Source organism: Gekko japonicus, mitochondrion (genome assembly GCF_001447785.1).
Source record: "Gekko japonicus mitochondrion, complete genome".
Lineage (NCBI taxonomy): Eukaryota > Metazoa > Chordata > Lepidosauria > Squamata > Gekkonidae > Gekko > Gekko japonicus.
Window position 1 is genome coordinate 1 of NC_028035.1, and position 16,544 is coordinate 16,544.

Here is a 16,544-nt window from a genome sequence, read left to right on the forward strand (position 1 = left end):
TTCCATCGTAGCTTAATATACACTAAAGCGAGACACTGAAGATGTCCTGATGGAGACATTACTCTCCCGAGAACACACCGTTTTGGTCCTAAACCTAATATTACTTCCAACTGATCCTATACATGCAAGCCTCCACAATCCAGTGCATATAGCCCACCTAACACGGAGCAGATATCAGGCACACAACACGTAGCCCACAACATCTAGCCATGCCACACCCCCACGGAACACAGCAGTAACAAACATTAAGCCATGAGCCCCAATATTTCAAGCTCGACTCAGATACAGACCCCCTAGAACCGGTAAACTCCGTGCCAGCCACCGCGGTTACACGAAGGGTCCAAAATAATACTACACGGCGTAAAACGTGACTAGAAGCAAGTTTTAAGTACGGAACCTCAACTAAGACCCAGCTGTAAAACGCACCTATCCAAAAGAACATCCCACACTCCCACCAAAAATCACCTTTGACCACACGAAACCTAAGAAACAAACTAGGATTAGATACCCTACTATGCTTAGACATAAACCCAGGCAGAACACCTACTACACTGCCCGCCAGAGAATTACACGCCCCCCAGCGTAAAACTCAAAGGACTTGACGGTGTCCCATATCGACCTAGAGGAGCCTGTCCTATAATCGATGATCCACGATACACCTCACCCCCCATTGCACCCTCTCAACCTATATACCGCCGTCGCCAGCCTACCTTCTGAAAGCCAAACAACAGTAAGCACAATAGCTCATCACTAACACGTCAGGTCAAGGTGTAGTTAATTGCGGGGCAGAGATGGGCTACATTTCCTAATTTAGGAGACCATAAGCAACATGAAACATCGGCCAAAAGACGGATTTAGCAGTAAACTGGGCAAGATCGCCCAATTGAAGGCCGCCCTGGGACGCGTACACACCGCCCGTCACCCTCCTCAACCAAACCAACCAAATCTACCTAAACCCCCATTATTAGACCCAGATGAGGCAAGTCGTAACATGGTAAGTGTACTGGAAAGTGCACTTGGCACAACCAAGACGTAGCTTATCTCCTTAAAGCACCCAACTTACAATTGAACGATGTCTATAAAGACCCTCTTGAGCCAAATTAGCCCAGCCTACCCAACACAACAAAAACGTATCTCAAACAAACTAAACCATTCGACACATGAAGTATATGCGATAGAACCACGCCCTAAGCGCGATAGCAAACTGTACCACAAGGGAACAATGAAAGATTAACTAAAATTTAAGCACATTACAGCAGGAATGCCATCCCGTACCTTCTGCATCATGGTTTAGCAAGCAAACTGCTGAAAAAGAGACCTGAATCTGCCACCCCGAAACCAGACGAGCTACCTAAAAGCAATTATTAAGAATGAACCCAGCCCTGTTGCAAAAGAGCGGGACGACTCTTAGGTAGAGGCGAAATACCAACCGAGCCTGGTGATAGCTGGTTACTCGCTAAATGAACCTCAGTTCAACTCTAGTAACAACAAACAACTTCAACCGTACACTAGAAGATATACAATAAGGGTACAGCTTTATTGTACTTGGAGCCAACCAAAACTAGTGGGACACCCAAATCAATTAATCAGTGGGCCTTTAAGCCGCCAACAACAATTAATGCGTCAAAGCATACAATACACCAATAAAACAGACCCATTCGACCCCCTAGCCTCTTACCGAGTCACTCTACGCACAAATAGAGGCGCCCCTGCTAAAACTAGTAATATGATATAACTCTCCCCGCATACCCTTACATCAACACGGACAAACCATTGACAGTTAACAGACCAAAAGCGACATAGAACTACAACTAGAGCATCTACCACAAACACTGTTACCCCAACACAGGCATGCACGCAAGAACGATAAAAAGTCCTAAAAGGAACTCGGCTAACCTCGTCCCACCTGTTTACCAAAAACACGGCCTTTAGCCTCCAACCAGTATTAAAGGTCCTGCCTGCCCAGTGAACTTCTTTAACGGCCGCGGTATCATAACCGTGCAAAGGTAGCGTAATCACTTGTCTCCTAAATAGAGACCCGTATGAAAGGCTAAATGAGGACGCACCTGTCTCCTTGGACCAGTCAATGAAACTGATCTGCCAGTACAAAAGCTGACATACACACATAAGACGAGAAGACCCTGTGGAGCTTTTAAACCCAAACACTACCCAACCACACCCAATCATCTAAGGACACCACATGGCCCCACTCACGATAGTGCCAATTTTAAGTTGGGGCGACTACGGAATATAACAAAACTTCCACGACACAGGCTAAAACCCACCCACGACAGACAAGTCAACGGAAAATACAATTGACCCAGTATACTGACTAACGAACCAAGTTACCCCAGGGATAACAGCGCTATCCCCTTCAAGAGTCCATATCGCCAAGGGGGCTTACGACCTCGATGTTGGATCAGGACACCCAGGCGGTGCAGCCGCTGCCAAAGGTTCGTTTGTTCAACGATTAAAGTCCTACGTGATCTGAGTTCAGACCGGAGAAATCCAGGTCGGTTTCTATCTATGCTATAATTTCTTCAGTACGAAAGGACCAATGAAACTAACGCCCATATTAATCCAACACGCGTTACACAACATCATGCTGAACTTATATAAAGACCACTAACACACTGAACCCTAGACCAGGGAAATCACTTTTAGGGTGGCAGAGACAGGTAATTTGCGGGGGGCCTAAGTTTCCCTTACAGAAGTTCAAATCCTCTCCCTAAACATGTTAAAACTCATAAACCACCTACTAAACCCACTAACAGTGGTAATCCCAATTCTTTTAGCCGTAGCTTTCCTCACCCTCCTCGAACGAAAAGTATTAGGATACATACAGCTCCGAAAAGGACCAAACATTATTGGCCCAGCCGGCCTCCTTCAGCCAATTGCAGATGGTGTCAAATTATTTATTAAAGAACCACTACGACCAACAACTTCTTCCATAACACTTTTCATTGCAATACCAACCCTCGCACTTTTACTCGCACTTCTCATCTGAGCCCCCCTACCCATGCCAAAGCCTCTCCTAGAACTTAACCTCGGACTGCTAATAATTCTGGCAATTTCAAGCCTGTCCGTATACTCCCTTCTATGATCAGGCTGGGCCTCCAATTCAAAGTACGCACTAATTGGCGCACTCCGCGCCGTAGCCCAAACAATTTCATACGAAGTAACCCTAGGCATTATTTTATTATCACTGATTGCTCTAACAGGGGGCTTCACCATACAAATATTTTTAATCACACAAGAATCAACCTGACTAATTACCTGCTCGTGACCTCTGATAATAATATGATACATCTCAACCATCGCAGAAACCAACCGTGCCCCATTTGACCTTACAGAAGGTGAATCTGAACTCGTATCAGGATTTAACGTTGAATACGCAGCTGGACCATTCGCACTATTCTTTCTAGCCGAATACGCAAACATTATTATAATAAACACCCTAACATGCATTATATTTCTTTGCCCAAATAGCACATCAGAACTATTTACCACCAACCTTGCAACCAAAATACTACTACTTACACTCGGGTTCCTATGAACCCGTGCCTCATACCCACGATTTCGCTACGACCAACTAATGCACCTCCTATGGAAAAACTTTCTTCCACTTACTCTTGCTCTATGCTTATGACACATTTCAGCCCCTATTGCCCTATCAGGCATCCCACCACTTACCTAAACAAAAGGAAGTGTGCCCGAACAGCCACAAGGACTACTTTGATAGAGTAGAACACAGAGGTTAAACCCCTCTCATTTCCTAGACATCTGGGCCACGAACCCAAACCTCAAGGCTCAAAACCTTGCGTACTGCCAAATTATACGAATCTCTAGTAAAGTCAGCTAATAAAGCTTTTGGGCCCATACCCCAACAATGTTGGTTTAAACCCCTCCTCTACTAATTAGCCCACTAATCTGATCACTATTAATTACAAGCCTAGCAACAAGCACAATCATCACCATATCAAGCCACCACTGACTATTAGCCTGAGTAGGACTAGAATTAAACACCTTAAGCATCCTACCAGTTATCATCAAATCACACCACCCCCGAGCAACGGAAGCCGCAACAAAATACTTCCTCATTCAGGCCGCAGCTGCTGCATTAATCCTCCTAGCAAGCACTCTTAACGCTTGACAAACGGGTCATTGATCAATTATACACACCTCAGCCCATACAACAACCATCATCACATTAGCAATTTTACTTAAACTAGGCATCGCCCCAATACATGGGTGGTACCCAGAAGTATTACAAGGCTCAACCATAAACACAGCCCTAATTATCTCCACTTGACAAAAACTTGCCCCCCTTACCCTATTATACCTAATCAACAACAACCCACCCACCAATATCTTACTCCTGATAGGAGTGATCTCCGCCTTAGCCGGAGGCTGAATTGGATTAAATCAGACACAAACACGAAAAATCATAGCATTTTCATCAATCGCACACATAGGATGATTAATTATCACACTAAACCTAAGCCTACACCTCACCACAACAACTATAATAATCTACATAATCACAACAACAGCCATATTTATGTCATTAAACACAACAACAACAAAAACAATAACAGACATGGGCATAGCATGAACCCAATCGCCACCCCTCACTACCATAATAATAATCACACTAATATCGCTAGGCGGACTTCCCCCCCTCACCGGCTTCACCCCCAAGTGACTAATCCTCAATAACCTGTGCCACATAAATTTACTCTTTCCAACCATTATCCTAGCCATAGCAAGCCTACCAAGCCTATTCTTTTACATCCGACTCGCATACTTCACCACACTCACCACACCCCCAAATACCACAAACACCCACCACAAGTGGCGATTCAAGCCCCCACTAATTGCAGGACTGACACCCGCCACATCACTAGCAGCACTACTCCTTCCACTTATGCCAATAATAATTTCATAGAAATTTAGGTTACCTCATTTAAACCAGAAGCCTTCAAAGCTCCAAACGGGAAACACATCCCAATTTCTGAAGGTCTGTATAATCTTAAAATACATCTTCTGACTGCAACTCAGGCGCTTTAATTAAGCTAACACCTCGCTAGATCAGCAGGCCTTGATCCTACAATAGATTAGTTAACAACTAAACACCCAAGCCAGCGGGCTTTAACCTAGGCTTCCCCCGTTAGGGGAATAACGGGGGAAGCCCCGGCACCTTTTTAGGGTGCCTCTCTAAATTTGCACTTTAGTGTGCGCTCACCGCGGGACTGCAGTAGGAGGACTCTCACCTCCGTAGGTGAGTCTACAGCTCACCGCCTCACTCGGCCATCCTACCTGTGATATTCACCCGTTGATTTCTCTCAACAAACCATAAGGATATCGGCACCCTCTATTTACTGTTTGGTGTCTGGGCCGGCATGGTCGGCACCGCATTAAGTCTTCTTATTCGCGCTGAACTGAGTCAGCCCGGTGCCCTCCTCGGCGACGATCAGATTTACAACGTCATTGTCACCGCCCACGCATTCGTAATAATTTTTTTTATAGTAATACCGGTCATGATCGGCGGCTTCGGTAATTGACTCGTACCCCTTATAATCGGCGCACCTGACATGGCCTTCCCACGAATAAACAACATAAGCTTCTGACTTCTGCCCCCCTCTCTACTACTTCTACTCGCCTCCTCTGGAGTGGAGGCCGGCGCTGGCACCGGTTGGACTGTATACCCCCCACTCGCAGCAAACCTCGCACACGCCGGCGCCTCCGTCGACCTCGTTATCTTTTCATTGCATTTGGCCGGGGTCTCGTCAATTCTTGGTGCAATCAACTTCATTACCACCTGTATTAATATAAAATCCACACCTATAACACAATACAACACGCCCCTGTTTATTTGATCAGTTCTAATCACTGCCGTACTACTCTTGCTCGCTTTGCCAGTATTAGCGGCCGGAATTACCATACTTCTAACCGATCGTAATCTCAACACCACTTTTTTTGATCCAGCTGGGGGCGGCGACCCCGTACTGTATCAACATCTATTTTGATTCTTCGGTCACCCAGAGGTATATATTTTAATTCTCCCCGGTTTCGGCATAGTATCTCATATTATCACATATTATGCAGGGAAAAAGGAGCCCTTCGGCTACATAGGAATGGTCTGAGCCATGATATCAATTGGCTTTTTAGGCTTTATCGTATGGGCCCACCACATATTTACCGTAGGCATAGATGTGGACACACGGGCCTATTTTACCTCTGCAACAATAATTATCGCAATCCCAACAGGGGTAAAAGTGTTTAGCTGACTAGCCACTCTGCATGGGGGCATAATCAAATGGGACACCCCCCTATTATGAGCAATGGGTTTTATCTTCCTCTTCACTGTGGGCGGACTTACTGGAGTTATCCTAGCCAACTCATCATTGGACATCGTCCTACACGACACCTACTATGTAGTTGCACACTTTCACTATGTCCTATCAATAGGCGCTGTGTTTGCTATCATGGGGGGCTTTGTACATTGATTTCCACTATTTACAGGATTTTCACTTCACCCAACATGAACAAAGGTCCACTTCGGATTAATGTTTATTGGCGTCAACCTCACATTTTTCCCACAACATTTCCTAGGTCTCGCCGGCATACCACGACGATATTCGGACTACCCAGATGCTTACACATTATGAAACGCTGCCTCCTCAGTTGGCTCCTTAATCTCTATAGCAGGAGCAATAATCATAACCTTTATTATCTGGGAGGCACTAACTGCCAAGCGCACTCCAACACCCACAACACTTGTATCCTCAAACCCAGAGTGACTATACGGCTGCCCACCGCCATACCACACCCATGAAGAACCAATCTTAACCCACACACCTCTTAAAAGATGGGGGACTCGAACCCCCTCCAACTAGTTTCAAGCTAGCCATACACCCGGTATTAGTACTAATCTTTTTACATGGCCCTAGTAAAAATTACATAGCTCTGTCAGTGCTAAATTATAGGCTCATGCCTTTGCGCCATTATGGCCCACCCCTCCCAACTTGGATTTCAGGACGCTGCCTCCCCTATTATAGAGGAACTGTTACACCTCCATGACCATGCAATAATAGTAGTCTTCCTTATTAGCATCTTCGTTCTTTACATTATTACCCTAATGATCACCACTTCACTCACACACACCAGCACCATAGACGCACAAGCAGTCGAAACAATCTGAACGATTTTACCCGCAATTATTTTAATCTTAATCGCCCTGCCCTCTCTCCGAATTCTTTACCTAATAGATGAAATTAACGACCCCCACCTCACAATCAAAACTATCGGCCATCAATGATACTGAAGCTACGAATACACAGATTACGAAGGCTTAATATTTGATGCCTACATAGTACAAACCCAGGAACTCCCAGAGGGCACACCACGGCTCCTCGAAACAGATCATCACATAGTTGTACCAACAGACTCACCAACACGAATACTGATCTCAGCAGAGGACGTCCTACACTCCTGAGCTGTTCCAGCACTTGGAATTAAAACCGACGCCATCCCCGGCCGATTAAACCAAACTACCTTTACAACATCGCACCCTGGGCTATTTTATGGCCAATGCTCAGAAATCTGCGGCTCAAACCACAGCTTTATACCCATCGTAATTGAATCATCAACATTAAATAGTTTTGAAACCTGATCGAACCTAATACTTGAGCCCTACTTTGAAGTAGCTGTATATTTAGCGCTGGCCTTTTAAGCCAGAGATGGACGACTGTCCCTCATAGAACCATGCCACAACTCAACCCAGCCCCCTGATTCACCATCCTTATAATCACATGAGCTCTCGCTGCTGTCCTACTTAAACTAATTGCCCCTATACAAAACACTGCCACACCCACCAAGCAAACACTATTATACAAGCCCCATACTTGAATATGAACATGACTATAAATCTTTTTGACCAATTCTCAAGCCCACAAATACTAGGCATGCCACTAATTATTATTGCTATAGCCATACCAACCATAATTTTTTTCCCGCCTATGCGCCTTATTACCAATCGCACCTCCGCAATGCAAAACTGACTAATACTGAAATTTACCAAACAACTAATAAGCCCCCTCAACAAGCCCGGACACAGCTGAGCCCTGCCGCTCCTTTTAATTATATACACCCTACTACTAATCAACCTGCTAGGACTACTGCCATATACCTTCACCCCCACAACACAACTATCTATAAATATAGCACTAGCACTACCACTATGACTAACAACCGTATTAATTGGCCTACGCAATCAGCCTGCCGCATCTCTTGCCCACATACTTCCCGTAGGCACACCAACACCACTTATTCCAATTCTCATTACCATTGAGACAGTAAGCCTACTAATCCGCCCGCTGGCGCTCGGTATCCGGTTAACTGCAAACTTAACAGCCGGACACTTACTAATTACACTGATTTCAACTGCCACACTAACCCTCTTTCCAACAATGCCGCTAGTTAGCCTACTCACCCTCACACTACTGCTACTGCTAACCGCCCTAGAAATTGCAGTAGCAATAATCCAAGCTTACGTGTTCACCTTACTATTGAGTCTATACTTACAAGAAAACACCTAATGACCCACCAAGCCCATAGCTACCACATAGTCGACCCAAGCCCTTGACCACTAACAGGCGCAATAGCAGCACTTTTAATGACTTCTGGGCTGGCAGTATGATTTCATTATAACTCCACAACCCTAATAACCCTAGGACTTGCCACAATGCTTCTTACAACATATCAGTGATGACGTGATATTGTCCGCGAGGGCTCATTCCAAGGACATCATACTAAGCTAGTCCAAAAAGGACTACGATACGGCATGATATTATTTATTACATCTGAAGTCTTTTTCTTTATCGGTTTCTTCTGAGCCTTTTACCACTCAAGTCTCGCACCTGCTCCCGAGCTGGGCGGCCAATGGCCGCCAAGCGGTGTCAGCCCACTCAACCCATTTGAAGTACCGCTACTAAACACTGCAGTACTACTAGCATCCGGCGTAACAATCACCTGGGCCCATCATGCTATAATAGAGGGCAATTGAAAAGAAACAACACAAGGACTAACACTAACCGTTCTTCTCGGGGCCTATTTTACCCTACTACAGGCTATAGAGTACTTTGAGGCCCCCTTCACTATTGCTGATGCAACATACGGGGCAACCTTTTTTGTTGCAACAGGCTTTCACGGCCTACATGTCATCATTGGCTCATCGTTTCTCCTAATCTGCTTAACACGACAAATTAACTATCACTTTACAACCGACCATCACTTTGGCTTCGAAGCAGCTGCATGATATTGACACTTTGTAGATGTTGTCTGACTGTTCTTATACATCTCAATTTATTGATGAGGCTCATAATTTTTCTAGTATATTGTACAAGTGATTTCCACTCACTAAGTCTTAGGCCCCCCTAAGGAAAAATAATGCTAACAACAACTTTTATATTAATCTTCTTATTAACCGCAATTCTTATTTTCCTTAGTTTTTGACTCCCCCAAACGAACCCGGATACAGAAAAACTTTCGCCTTACGAATGCGGCTTTGACCCCCTAGGAAGTGCCCGCCTCCCCTTCTCATTACGCTTCTTCCTTGTTGCAATCCTATTTCTACTGTTTGACCTAGAAATTGCTCTTCTCCTCCCACTCCCTTGGGCAATCAGCACATCCCCAGGCAGCACAATACTTTGAACCACAATAATTATTATACTATTAACACTAGGCCTCGCATATGAATGATTGCAAGGGGGCCTAGAATGAGCAGAATACGGTGGCTAGTTTAACTAAAATCCCTAATTTCGACTTAGCCGATCCCTTTGGAGGGGCCACCAAATATGACCGTTGTCCATTTTACTACCGCAGGCACATTTATACTAAGCATCACCGGCTTAGCGCTACACCGCACACATCTTGTCTCTGCCTTACTATGCATCGAAGGCATAATACTAGCACTATTCTCAGCACTGGCGGTTAGCTATCAAACACCAATCCACACCAACACGTCATTACAACCAATCATTATACTCGCACTTGCCGCATGCGGAGCGGGCGCAGGACTAAGTCTACTTGTGGCATCTACACGAACCCACGCTTCTGACCACCTTCACAACCTTAGCCTACTAAAATGTTAAAAATCCTTCTTGCAACTGCTATACTAATCCCCACCGCACTACTAATTAAGCCAAAACACCTATTTACCACCACATCAGCATACGCTATACTTATTACATTTCTAATACTTAAATGGTTTGAACAACCACTTAACCATAAACCGCATTCAACCAACACACTAATAATACTAGATAATATTACTACACCCTTAACAACTATGTCTGCCTGAATCCTACCACTTATAATTATCGCAAGTCAACACCACCTAGTCACAGAGCCTGTCAACCGAAAACGTATATTTCTCGCAACCTGCGCCACACTACAGACAACCCTAATTATAACATTCACCACAACAGATCTCACCATATTCTATATTATGTTTGAAATAACCCTTGTGCCAACCTTGATCCTAATCACACGCTGAGGTAGCCAGGCCGAACGGCTTAACGCAGGAATATACTTCCTATTCTACACCCTGACAGGCTCCCTCCCATTACTAATCGCTATCTTACATCTATATGTCAGCAATGGACACACAACAATGTTATTGCTCGCAATACAAAATACACTAACCCCAAATATAACCATAATCATATGACTTGCCTGTATAATGGCATTCATAGTAAAAATACCACTTTACGGCCTCCACCTCTGACTTCCAAAAGCGCACGTAGAAGCACCAATTGCAGGGTCTATAATCTTGGCCGCTGTACTTCTAAAATTGGGCGGCTATGGGATCATCCGGATGATCCCACTAGCGCCCCAAATAACACAAACCATATATTTTCCCTTTATTGTTTTAAGCCTATGAGGTATAATCATAACAAGTCTAATCTGCCTACGACAAACAGACCTAAAATCAATTATCGCCTACTCCTCTGTCAGTCACATAGGCCTTGTAATTGCCGCAACCCTCATTAATACCCCATGGAGCACGGCCGGGGCAATAATTCTCATAATTGCCCATGGGCTAACTTCCTCACTACTGTTTTGCCTTGCAAACACCAACTATGAGCGCACACATACACGCACCCTACTATTAACTCAGGGCCTATTATTTATCCTACCACTTATAACAATGTGATGATTAGTCGCCAGTCTTATAAACATGGCCCTTCCACCAACAATCAACCTTCTAGGAGAATTAATAATCCTTAGCTCCCTATTTAACTGAAACACAACAACAATCATTTTAACTGCTACAACAACACTTATCACCGCAACTTATTCACTGTACATTTTTATCACAACACAACGCGGCACCCCCTTACCCAACAAAGTCCTAACCCCCACACACACGCGTGAGCATCTATTAATAACCCTACACCTGGTTCCACTTACTTTGCTTATCACCAACCCAGCACTAATATTTTAGTACACATAGTTTAATACAAAACGCTAAATTGTGGATTTAGAATTAGGGGCCCCAACCCCCTTTTATACCCGAAGAGGTCCTATCATAGAACTGCTAACTCCTTGATCCAAAATTAAACCTTTGGCCCCTTCCACTTTCAAAGGATAGCAGTAGTCCACTAGTCTTAGGCGCTAACAACCCTTGGTGCAACTCCAAGTGAAAGTATATGGCCAACCTACTATTCCATGCAACTCTAATTACAACAGCCATCGTCCTAACTACCCCCCTTCTTTTTTCCCATAGCCCCAACACAACCAATATCACAGCAACCATAAAACTTGCAACAATAATCAGTACCTTACCATTAATCCTCTTCACCAGCACTGGCATACAATCCATTACAACAAATCTTAATTGAATTAACATGAACTTCAACCTTCAAATCAGCTTCACATTCGACACTTACGCAGTACTATTCCTTCCAGTGGCCCTGCTTATCACCTGGTCAATTTTAGAGTTTACAAACTGATACATAGCCTCAGACCCAAACCACTACAAATTTTCAAAATACCTACTACTATTCTTAATTGCAATACTAACCCTCACCACCGCTAATAATATACTTCAACTATTCATCGGCTGAGAAGGCGTTGGTATTATATCATTCCTTCTAATCAGCTGATGACACGCACGAACTAACGCCAATACCGCAGCCCTACAAGCAATCATCTATAATCGCATCGGTGACATTGGACTTATTCTGTCAATTACATGACTAGCTATAAACTTCGACACATGAGAAATACAACAAATATTTGCTCACACAACCGTGCCGTCCGCCCCATTACTCGGACTTATTCTTGCCGCAGCCGGCAAATCAGCCCAATTCGGATTACACCCATGGCTGCCCGCAGCCATGGAGGGCCCCACCCCAGTATCAGCACTATTGCACTCAAGCACAATAGTCGTAGCAGGTGTATTCCTGCTAATTCGCTTCCACCCCCTCCTGGAAGCGAATCCGCTTGCTCTTTCATCCTGTCTCTGCCTCGGCGCACTCACTACGACATTTGCTGCCTTGTGTGCACTCACTCAAAACGACATTAAAAAAATCATCGCCTTTTCTACAACCAGCCAACTGGGTCTAATAATACTAACTATCGGGCTAAACCAGCCAGAACTAGCCTTCCTACATATCACAACACACGCGTTCTTCAAGGCCATGTTATTTCTTTGCTCTGGGTCCATTATCCACAACCTAAACGACGAGCAAGACATCCGAAAAATAGGCGGGGTACAAAAAACAATACCCATCACAACCTCCTGCACAACATTAGGCAGCCTAGCACTCATAGGAACTCCATTCTTAGCGGGCTTCTACACAAAAGATTTAATTATTGAGACAATAAACACCTCAGCCCTCAACGCCTGAGCCCTATTAACCACAGTCGCAGCAACTGCACTAACCGCTGCATATAGCCTACGACTAGTATTTTATGTCCAACTTGACACCCCACGCTATCTCTCCTGAAATCGCCCCAACGAAGCCCACTCGTGCCAAGTAGCCCCAATCCTTCGCCTGGCAGCTGGCAGCATCCTAGCGGGCCTACTAGTGACCTCAATTATCCTGCCTAATAAAACCCAAATTATAACCATAACAACAATTACAAAACTCTGCGCCAGCATGGTCACTCTACTAGGACTCATCTGCGCACTAGATCTAACCTGACAAACCACTCAAATAAAACCCCAAAACAAGACTATTAGCCACACAACACTAACGCAACTAATATTCTTTAATACCCTTTCACACCGCACCTCACCAAAAATAAGCCTGACACTAGCCCAATTATCCCTACTATCAAACGACACACTATGATATGAAACCGTTGGGCCCACAACAGTAAAAAAAACTAACATAGCCCTCGCAAACAAACTATCCTCAACAAACTCAGCTACAATCAAAACCTATCTAATAACCTTCATCACTACCTCAGCTGCCACCCTACTTTGACTCAAACTCTACGGCACACGCAGGCCTCCCCGTGCACGTCCACGTGTTAACTCCAAAACTACAAACAACGCCAACAACAACCCCCAACCAGACAATAATAACAACCATCCGCCCATTGAAAATAGCAACACCACTCCACTAAAATCGCCCCGCAAACTAAAAAACCCAGCCGCATCTACACCAGACTCAACAAATAACTCCATGAAACACCACCCAACTAACAACACCAATAACACATACCCCAACACATGTATCAAGACAGAATGATTGACCCAGGCCTCAGGATAAGGCTCTGCAGCTAGCGCCACAGAATAAGCAACAACTACAAGCATCCCACCAAGATAAATTAAAAGCAAGACAATCCCAATATATGATCCACCAAGCCCCACTAAAACACCACAACAACCCAATGCACCAAACACTAATGCCACCGCCCCAAAAAATGGGGCGGGATTAGCAGCCACACCAAGGACCCCTAAAACAAAACAAACAGAAAATAAAAAAATCAAATATATCATACTATTTCTACTTGGATTACAATTTCACCAAGACCTGTGGTCCGAAAAACCACTGTTGCTATTCAACTACAAAAACCTCTAATGACCCCCATCCGAAAATCGCACCCCATACTAAAAATTATTAATAAATCATTCATTGACCTTCCAACCCCATCAAACATCACTGCATGGTGAAATTTTGGCTCACTTCTAGGAATCTGCCTACTAGTACAAATCCTAACTGGCATATTCCTTGCTATACACTACACCGCAAACACAAGCCTTGCATTCCCCTCTATAGCACACATCTGCCGAGACGTCCAATACGGCTGACTTATTCGAAACTTACACGCCAATGGCGCCTCCTTATTCTTTATCTGCCTTTACCTGCACATTGGGCGGGGCCTATACTATGGCTCCTACTTATATAAAGAAACATGGAACATTGGTATCCTTCTACTATTCCTAGTTATAGCAACAGCCTTCGTGGGCTACGTACTGCCATGAGGACAAATATCTTTTTGAGGGGCCACAGTAATCACAAACCTCCTCTCCGCAATCCCATACATTGGCACAACGTTGGTACAGTGAATCTGGGGAGGGTTTTCCGTAGACAATGCAACACTCACGCGCTTCTTCACATTTCACTTCCTCTTGCCCTTCGCCGTCCTAGCCATAGTAATACTGCACCTCCTGTATCTTCACGAGACAGGATCTAATAATCCCGCAGGTTTAAACTCCAACCCAGATAAAATTCCATTCCACCCATACTTCTCATACAAAGACCTATTAGGCGCAGCACTAATAATCACCCTTCTACTCTACTTAGCCCTTCTCCAACCACAACTACTTGGTGACCCAGAAAACTTCACCCCCGCAAACCCCTTAGTAACACCCCCCCACATCAAACCAGAATGATACTTCCTATTTGCCTACGCAATCCTCCGCTCAATCCCAAACAAGCTTGGGGGAGTCATAGCCCTAATCTTATCAATCGCCATTCTACTTATCTTCCCACTAACCCACAACGCAAAACAACGAAGCAATATATTCCGGCCGCTCGCACAACTAATATTTTGAGCCCTCACAACTAATATCCTTATCCTAACCTGAATCGGAGGGCAACCAGTCGAAGACCCATTCATTTTCATCGGCCAGATCGCGTCCATCAACTATTTCGCACTCATTCTCCTACTACTCCCCATGAGCAATAAATTAGAAAATCAACTCATAAACCACTAGTTTTAGTAGCTTAAACACCAAAGCACTGACCTTGTAAGTCAGAGACGGGCAAACGTGCCCCTAAATCAAAAAAAAGATGGCAAAACTTATCTCTAGTCCCCAAAACTAGTATTTTAATTAAACTATTTTTTGCCGCCGAAGGAATGTCCTAAAACACTATAGATATACATACTCTATGTATATCGTGCATATAGCGATTTTCCTCATGAATATTATATAAGTACATTATATTAATGCTAGAGGATATACTATGTATATCGTGCATTCATCTATTTTCCTCATGAATATCCAATACACCAAACAGTGCTTAATCACCATTTACATACAGTGCAATAAGCAAGGATTTGTAAATGAATGTTATTCGGACATGTTTAAGGCTTAACTCTGACATAGCACGTGAAACCATCAACCCGCCCACCCGGACACAACCGTTACAGGCGTCAGGCCCATTAATTGCATCGTAACCCACAAGACTTTTTCCAAGACCTCTGGCTCCTATCTCAGGGCCATTGATTGTGAGGTAACACACAAGACTTTTTCCAAGACCTCTGGTTTGTGGGGTTGCTACCCTTAACTCATACCCATAGCTACCCTGGTTTTTCAGACAGCTGGTAGTTTTTTAATTTTTTTTATGTGGTCTCAGTCCCACTAGCCGGCAGCGCGGTGCGAGAGCACAATTATACTTGTACGCTGAACCCACGGTGTTATCCTTATATCACACCTAACACAGGCAGGGGCATATTCATTCATGCTCGATGGACATATTTTTATACCCTCTGTGCCCAACCAAAAATTTTTGCCTAAAAAAACAGAATTTTTTCTTGTCTCACAGTCCTACTTTAGCGGTTCAACAGAGTTTTCACCGCATCCACCCAGCAGCCCACATAAAACACACGCAAACAACACACACAAGCACACACAAACACATACATACGCACGCATCATGTACGCACGCATCATGTACGCACGCATCATGTACGCACGCATCATGTACGCACGCGCGTTTCTGCGGCAAACCCCCCTTACCCCCCACTAAGCAGATTCCGGTGCAATTAAATTTGCTCTCGCCAAACCCCTAAAACGAGATTTAACTACACCCTTTTCAAACTTAGCCTGAGACCCTAGATCCACCGTACTTATTACGATAGCCGAATCTCAGCAGCCGAACCCACCCAACGCATGTACAAAGATGTGTACAACACACATACATTGCACATATAAATTAATTATATTAATTTAATAGCGCATGTACAAAGATGTGTACAACACACATACATTGCACATATAAATTAATTATATTAAACAG

At 44.3% G+C, this 16,544-nt stretch overlaps 13 protein-coding genes and 24 non-coding genes across 37 annotated transcripts, besides 2 other annotated features; 28 read left to right on the forward strand and 9 right to left on the reverse strand. All coding sequences in view use genetic code 2, as the record gives it.

Annotated features, from left to right (window-relative positions):
* On the forward strand, positions 1–75 carry APQ53_gt01. Its single transcript has one exon. It is a non-coding gene; the product is annotated as a tRNA-Phe (tRNA).
* APQ53_gr02 lies at positions 76–1,026 on the forward strand. Its single transcript has one exon. It is a non-coding gene; the product is annotated as a 12S ribosomal RNA (ribosomal RNA).
* Positions 1,027–1,094, forward strand: APQ53_gt02. The gene has a single exon. It is a non-coding gene; the product is annotated as a tRNA-Val (tRNA).
* Positions 1,095–2,659, forward strand: APQ53_gr01. The gene has a single exon. It is a non-coding gene; the product is annotated as a 16S ribosomal RNA (ribosomal RNA).
* APQ53_gt03 lies at positions 2,660–2,734 on the forward strand. The gene has a single exon. It is a non-coding gene; the product is annotated as a tRNA-Leu (tRNA).
* ND1 (NADH dehydrogenase subunit 1) lies at positions 2,735–3,697 on the forward strand. Its single transcript has one exon. The coding sequence runs from the start codon at positions 2,735–2,737 to the stop codon at positions 3,695–3,697; it is 963 nt and encodes a 320-aa protein (YP_009170515.1).
* A 6-nt stretch (positions 3,698–3,703) lies between these two features.
* APQ53_gt04 lies at positions 3,704–3,777 on the forward strand. The gene has a single exon. It is a non-coding gene; the product is annotated as a tRNA-Ile (tRNA).
* On the reverse strand, positions 3,776–3,848 carry APQ53_gt05. Its single transcript has one exon. It is a non-coding gene; the product is annotated as a tRNA-Gln (tRNA).
* APQ53_gt06 lies at positions 3,848–3,916 on the forward strand. Its single transcript has one exon. It is a non-coding gene; the product is annotated as a tRNA-Met (tRNA).
* Positions 3,917–4,946, forward strand: ND2 (NADH dehydrogenase subunit 2). The gene has a single exon. A coding segment is annotated over exon 1 (1,030 nt).
* Positions 4,947–5,017, forward strand: APQ53_gt07. Its single transcript has one exon. It is a non-coding gene; the product is annotated as a tRNA-Trp (tRNA).
* APQ53_gt08 lies at positions 5,017–5,085 on the reverse strand. Its single transcript has one exon. It is a non-coding gene; the product is annotated as a tRNA-Ala (tRNA).
* A 1-nt stretch (position 5,086) lies between these two features.
* APQ53_gt09 lies at positions 5,087–5,159 on the reverse strand. The gene has a single exon. It is a non-coding gene; the product is annotated as a tRNA-Asn (tRNA).
* A 1-nt stretch (position 5,160) lies between these two features.
* Positions 5,161–5,192: an origin of replication (putative light-strand replication origin).
* Positions 5,189–5,254, reverse strand: APQ53_gt10. The gene has a single exon. It is a non-coding gene; the product is annotated as a tRNA-Cys (tRNA).
* A 1-nt stretch (position 5,255) lies between these two features.
* On the reverse strand, positions 5,256–5,320 carry APQ53_gt11. Its single transcript has one exon. It is a non-coding gene; the product is annotated as a tRNA-Tyr (tRNA).
* Positions 5,321–5,324: 4 nt separating this feature from the next.
* Positions 5,325–6,872, forward strand: COX1 (cytochrome c oxidase subunit I). The gene has a single exon. It carries the CDS (start codon positions 5,325–5,327, stop codon positions 6,870–6,872), a length of 1,548 nt encoding a protein of 515 aa, YP_009170517.1.
* On the reverse strand, positions 6,866–6,940 carry APQ53_gt12. Its single transcript has one exon. It is a non-coding gene; the product is annotated as a tRNA-Ser (tRNA).
* Positions 6,941–6,943: 3 nt separating this feature from the next.
* Positions 6,944–7,009, forward strand: APQ53_gt13. Its single transcript has one exon. It is a non-coding gene; the product is annotated as a tRNA-Asp (tRNA).
* Positions 7,010–7,697, forward strand: COX2 (cytochrome c oxidase subunit II). Its single transcript has one exon. A coding segment is annotated over exon 1 (688 nt).
* Positions 7,698–7,699: 2 nt separating this feature from the next.
* Positions 7,700–7,763, forward strand: APQ53_gt14. Its single transcript has one exon. It is a non-coding gene; the product is annotated as a tRNA-Lys (tRNA).
* Positions 7,764–7,767: 4 nt separating this feature from the next.
* ATP8 (ATP synthase F0 subunit 8) lies at positions 7,768–7,929 on the forward strand. Its single transcript has one exon. It carries the CDS (start codon positions 7,768–7,770, stop codon positions 7,927–7,929), a length of 162 nt encoding a protein of 53 aa, YP_009170519.1.
* Positions 7,920–8,600, forward strand: ATP6 (ATP synthase F0 subunit 6). Its single transcript has one exon. The coding sequence runs from the start codon at positions 7,920–7,922 to the stop codon at positions 8,598–8,600; it is 681 nt and encodes a 226-aa protein (YP_009170520.1).
* COX3 (cytochrome c oxidase subunit III) lies at positions 8,600–9,384 on the forward strand. Its single transcript has one exon. A coding segment is annotated over exon 1 (785 nt).
* On the forward strand, positions 9,385–9,450 carry APQ53_gt15. Its single transcript has one exon. It is a non-coding gene; the product is annotated as a tRNA-Gly (tRNA).
* Positions 9,451–9,791, forward strand: ND3 (NADH dehydrogenase subunit 3). The gene has a single exon. A coding segment is annotated over exon 1 (341 nt).
* Positions 9,792–9,855, forward strand: APQ53_gt16. The gene has a single exon. It is a non-coding gene; the product is annotated as a tRNA-Arg (tRNA).
* A 2-nt stretch (positions 9,856–9,857) lies between these two features.
* Positions 9,858–10,154, forward strand: ND4L (NADH dehydrogenase subunit 4L). The gene has a single exon. It carries the CDS (start codon positions 9,858–9,860, stop codon positions 10,152–10,154), a length of 297 nt encoding a protein of 98 aa, YP_009170523.1.
* On the forward strand, positions 10,148–11,508 carry ND4 (NADH dehydrogenase subunit 4). Its single transcript has one exon. A coding segment is annotated over exon 1 (1,361 nt).
* Positions 11,509–11,578, forward strand: APQ53_gt17. The gene has a single exon. It is a non-coding gene; the product is annotated as a tRNA-His (tRNA).
* Position 11,579: 1 nt separating this feature from the next.
* APQ53_gt18 lies at positions 11,580–11,641 on the forward strand. The gene has a single exon. It is a non-coding gene; the product is annotated as a tRNA-Ser (tRNA).
* On the forward strand, positions 11,642–11,713 carry APQ53_gt19. Its single transcript has one exon. It is a non-coding gene; the product is annotated as a tRNA-Leu (tRNA).
* Position 11,714: 1 nt separating this feature from the next.
* Positions 11,715–13,509, forward strand: ND5 (NADH dehydrogenase subunit 5). The gene has a single exon. A coding segment is annotated over exon 1 (1,795 nt).
* ND6 (NADH dehydrogenase subunit 6) lies at positions 13,508–14,017 on the reverse strand. Its single transcript has one exon. The coding sequence runs from the start codon at positions 14,015–14,017 to the stop codon at positions 13,508–13,510; it is 510 nt and encodes a 169-aa protein (YP_009170526.1).
* A 3-nt stretch (positions 14,018–14,020) lies between these two features.
* APQ53_gt20 lies at positions 14,021–14,093 on the reverse strand. The gene has a single exon. It is a non-coding gene; the product is annotated as a tRNA-Glu (tRNA).
* Positions 14,094–14,098: 5 nt separating this feature from the next.
* On the forward strand, positions 14,099–15,238 carry CYTB (cytochrome b). The gene has a single exon. It carries the CDS (start codon positions 14,099–14,101, stop codon positions 15,236–15,238), a length of 1,140 nt encoding a protein of 379 aa, YP_009170527.1.
* APQ53_gt21 lies at positions 15,239–15,303 on the forward strand. Its single transcript has one exon. It is a non-coding gene; the product is annotated as a tRNA-Thr (tRNA).
* Positions 15,304–15,370, reverse strand: APQ53_gt22. The gene has a single exon. It is a non-coding gene; the product is annotated as a tRNA-Pro (tRNA).
* Positions 15,371–16,544: a D loop (control region).